Source organism: Strix uralensis, chromosome 4 (genome assembly GCF_047716275.1).
Source record: "Strix uralensis isolate ZFMK-TIS-50842 chromosome 4, bStrUra1, whole genome shotgun sequence".
Classification (NCBI taxonomy): Eukaryota; Metazoa; Chordata; class Aves; order Strigiformes; family Strigidae; genus Strix; species Strix uralensis.
Window position 1 is genome coordinate 13,602,227 of NC_133975.1, and position 4,430 is coordinate 13,606,656.

Below are 4,430 nucleotides of genomic sequence, written 5' to 3' on the forward strand. Positions count from 1 at the left end.
ATCCCAGAGATGCTGCAGTATAAAAGCAGCCTTCAGCTGATTCATGGCTCAACCAGCATTTAACCTTGTGCAGTCTCTGCACTGGGATGAATATTGAGCCTTTTGGCTAAGAATAGAATTTTAAAAAGCAGAGAAAGAGAGAAACTACTCAATATGAGTTCCTGGGAGCCATTAAACCCAGGGTCTTCCACAAAAGAGCAGAAATTAAGATTCAAGACAGGGAAGTAAGCACAGTAGGATTTATTTTTACAGCCCAGCATGCTTGTAAACTGCATGGCGATACATGGATGAAGTGACAGGATCCATACCACTAGCATATGGAGCACAGGCAAAGATTGCTTCTGTGAGCTGTTTGACAATTATTTGGCTGCTTTCTGCTCAAAATGTTTGTGACAGCAGCAAGTCAGAGATGCCACAAAGATGACAAATTCTTTGAAGTCCACTTGGGAATCACCATTTGCATCCAGGTTCTTGAAGACTTTATCAATAGCATCCTTGTCCTTCCCCGACTGCAAAAGAAAGGGAGCAGGTTGAGGTGAGAGGTGGCACAAACCCTAACGCTGCAGCATCACTACCCACACCAAAACAAGGGCCTTGGTGGGGCTCCGGGCCCTTGCCAGGGTGTGGAGGGGGGCACCCGGGGACCGTGAGGCTGACACCAGCTCGAACACATTGTACTTCTCTGTGGGGGGTTGCGGTTGAGTTGCCTGGGAGGTGGGGGCATGATGGAGGTGTAACGGCTCCTGCACGCAGCCCTGCCATAGGCCTGCCGAGAATATCTGGTTATCATGTTTTCTGCTCATGAGACTTTTATTTTTTCCTTCTCTTTGCTTGTTTTGTGCATTATATCTTTGGGTATAAAGCCATGAGTCTCTTCACATAATGTTTGGCAGAGACAACTGTTCAGTGCCCAGCACAGGATGTGGGACTGCAGTGGGAGCCGCACATCTCCTCCTCCAGCTGCCTGAAAAGCACTTCATTCCTGCAGGAACTCATGCCACCACTGGCCTCAGGCCCAGGCTGGGGGGTTTGGGTGGCAGCAGGACCAAGTGCAAGTCCCAGCATCCTCATGGCATGGGCGCAGACCCACATCTTCCCACCCTCTGCACAGCGGCAGCGAGCACATCACCTCCTCTGAAAGCACGTGCTCCTGGGTTTATTGTACTTGAGTGCTGCAGTCATGCATCGGCATGGAGAGGCATGTTTTCTATGTTTAAAACAACATTTATCATGATTAATGCTGTGTAATGGAAACCCCTGAGGACAGTACCCAGCTGAATTATATGCCATGTGTTCCCCATCTGCTCCCCTGGAAAGGCTCGGCTGGAGCTCGGGCAGTTTGAAGTTTTGCGAAATGATGCTTTCCTGGGGCAAATGTCAAATATAAGCTTCATTAAACACTGCTGCCCCAGCAAAGATGCAAACAGCCTCAGAAGTGCTTTGAGTGCTCCCTCTGGCCTTGGTGCCCCTCACAAGCTGCTCACAGAATCTGGTGCCTGGGAAGGTACCTCCTCAAGTAAGCATGATGCTAAGCTTGAATTACAGCAGTGAAAAATATCAGAAAAATCTTTTTCTTTCTAAGTTGTCATAATTCTGATGGACTGACTGAACCAGCACATCTCGAGGCTGATGATAAGCAAGGCACCACCCAAGTAAAAAGAGATTTATTTTTAAAAAGTTTTACCAAAAAATATATATATATATTAAAAAAGTTTTTTTCTAAAGTAGCTTACAGGACAGCTTTTTGGCTTGAGTCCTGGCACTGATTATCTCGTGATTTTAGAAAACGCAGTTTTAAAAATCAACAGGGGATGTCAGTAGAGACCTACCTAATATAAGAAACAACCATGTGGATTTTGAAGCTAACCAAAAAATAAATCTGATATTATACTAGAAAGAAATTATATAAACTTTTGGAAAATTTCCACGAATTTAAAATAGTTACTACCTTAATTGAAATCTGAAGGCACTTCTTGATCATGGTCTAATTAACTAAATTTCTCATTCTGTAATGTCGTGTTTCACTTTAAATATATGCACCTTTAAAATCACTAAAAATTGAACCAGTTCCCTAGATTTGTCTGATGAATGTGTCTGGAAGGTGTTATTCCTTTTCACTTTGCAAATTACAATCAGTTTTAATTTTATGAGTGAATTTTAAAAATTATTTAGTGAAATATAAAAATTAGTTTTAGCCTCTGAATTACTTCTGAAATGCACACGTAAGAATTATTTTTTGGAAACTCTTTATAACCGAGTCCAATACTTCAGTCCTGTGGCACGGATTTATTTCTGCCACTAATTATCTTCCTGGAAAATTCCAGTTTTTCCAGCAGTTTCAGGAAATCAGTAGAGCCACTAAGAGCAGCTGCTGGGGAACTGGAAAAGGTGGTGCCTGGCCAGTAAATGTAGTCAGGAATGACTTTTGAGCATCTTCCCATTTGGTAGCTGTCTAGTGCAGCGGCTCCCCACCTTTATTTAGACCAAATGTCAAGTTTCTGGGGGATTTCCATGCCCTCTTAGAATTGCGGTTTTGTTGTTGGTTTTGTTTTTCTTTATGTGGAAGTGCTATAGGTAACATACAGCTCCATGATCAGGAATAGGATGCTTCCTGTGATGCTGTTAGGTCACCACCACTGATCTGGCTTACAGTTTTTTCAGAGACATTTTCATCTATCCCCCCCAGAGCCATCCAGGTTCTTATTCTGAATATTGCATCTGTGTTTCATTTGTGAGTCATAAATTCAGCAGGCATGGATTTCATACAGTGATTTTGTATAGCTTGCATGGAAAGATACTAAATTGTATCAAGTACCCTGGCTTCAGTGCCCTGAAATAGTTGTTAAAAAATTGAATTATGCTGGATACAAAATGTGGTAGCCACATTTGGAACATCTGATTCTAGGCTTTTGCAATTAAGAATAAAACTGTACAGATAGATAAACATTACTCCTGTGTGGAAAGAACAAGCCCTTTAGAAGTGTTTTCTGGATTTTAGTGAAGGGAAGCAAATAAAAAACAATTGAAAGTGAAAAGCACTTTGTCTCCCAGGCAGCTAAAGCTTTTACTACAATATATTAAGCATTCTGAATACCCACTAAGAGATATTTTATATATATATATAAACCTACTTAAATGCACCTGATGATTACATGCAAATCTATGTTGTAGAATACTTTTTCAGGTTTTTACTATTAAAGACAAAGGCAAGCCAGTTTGCTCTGAGTTCATCTGCTGTTCTTGTTTATGCATCATTTTGACGAGCACACTGAGTATATGGTATAAATACCTAGAGAAAGTAAGTGTATAAATATTTAGAGAGATTCCCCATCTGCAGTCAAGATCTTCAACAACATAACTACCTTCACAGCAGTTGTGACATGATGTGAGGTGGTAAATCTGGGGATAAACAGAAGTAGATGAATTCTGAAGATGAAACTCAATCTGTTTCAAAGCCATTGTCCTGATAACTCGAGTGATGAATTTAGTAAACAGGGAATGGCCCTGAATATTAGAATCAGTTTTACACAGTATGTGCAAACACTTTTTTATTTAAAATTTTTCTACAAACCATTGTATATACTAAAACCTTTGTCTGTAGGCAGCCCTTGCACCCGCTACATGGAAATGATGTCACACTGTTGTCTTACCGACAGGAAGTTTGGGAGCTCTTTTTGCAGGAGGTTCTTTAGTTCTGCTTTGGTGAGGGTTTGCCTGTTGCCGTCAGTCTTTGCATACTTGTCAAAGACAGCAATGGTCATTCCCATCGCAGTTTCCAGCTGAGACATGTTGCTGCTGGAGTCCGGCTTTCTTCTGAACAGGAACGGCCTCAGGGCTCTCTCGGAGGATGGAGACTGGTCTTACTCTGGGTTTTTTATGCAACTGTCCCATCCAATCAGTGGTTGCACACCAGAGGGACAGTAATCCCTTAGCAAACATCCGTATCTGAGCACTGTTTGGTGTACACACCTCTGTGCTGACAGCTATTCAAAACTCAAGCTTTATCACCCTGGTGTGGCTGGTACAACCAGTTGCTCACCAGCAGAAACCAGCCTCTCCTTCAAGATACACAGTGTGACTAACAAATTAAAATCAGATTTTGATACTGTCTGTTTGCTCAAGAATCAGATTTGTTCCCTCAGATATCCCCATCTGAGCAGAGGGTTGATAGCCCAGCAGAATATTTGCTAGCCTGCTCAGGAGGAAGAGGAACATGTCACTTCACTACCATAGTTAGGGACTCTGCGAGGTGCTGCCTGTACTGAGCCAAGAGCAGACATAGACTGCCCTCTCTGCCATGCAGAGGACCTTGTCGCAGACCAGATGGCTCACTAGCACACACTGGGGGTGGGATTCACTGGATCAAAAGTAGAGGTCTGCCACACAGACAGCTAACTTGGTCCCCTGGGCTTGCCCTCCATCCATAGTGG

At 42.6% G+C, this 4,430-nt stretch overlaps 1 protein-coding gene across 1 annotated transcript; it reads right to left on the minus strand.

Moving 5' to 3' along the window:
* Positions 1–304: 304 nt before the first annotated feature.
* S100P (S100 calcium binding protein P) lies at positions 305–3,788 on the minus strand. The gene is made up of 2 exons (XM_074865033.1): positions 3,651–3,788; positions 305–509 (listed from the first exon to the last, which is right to left on the minus strand). The coding sequence occupies exons 1-2, from the start codon at positions 3,786–3,788 to the stop codon at positions 360–362; spliced, it is 288 nt and encodes a 95-aa protein (XP_074721134.1). The 3' UTR covers positions 305–359.
* Positions 3,789–4,430: the final 642 nt, after the last annotated feature.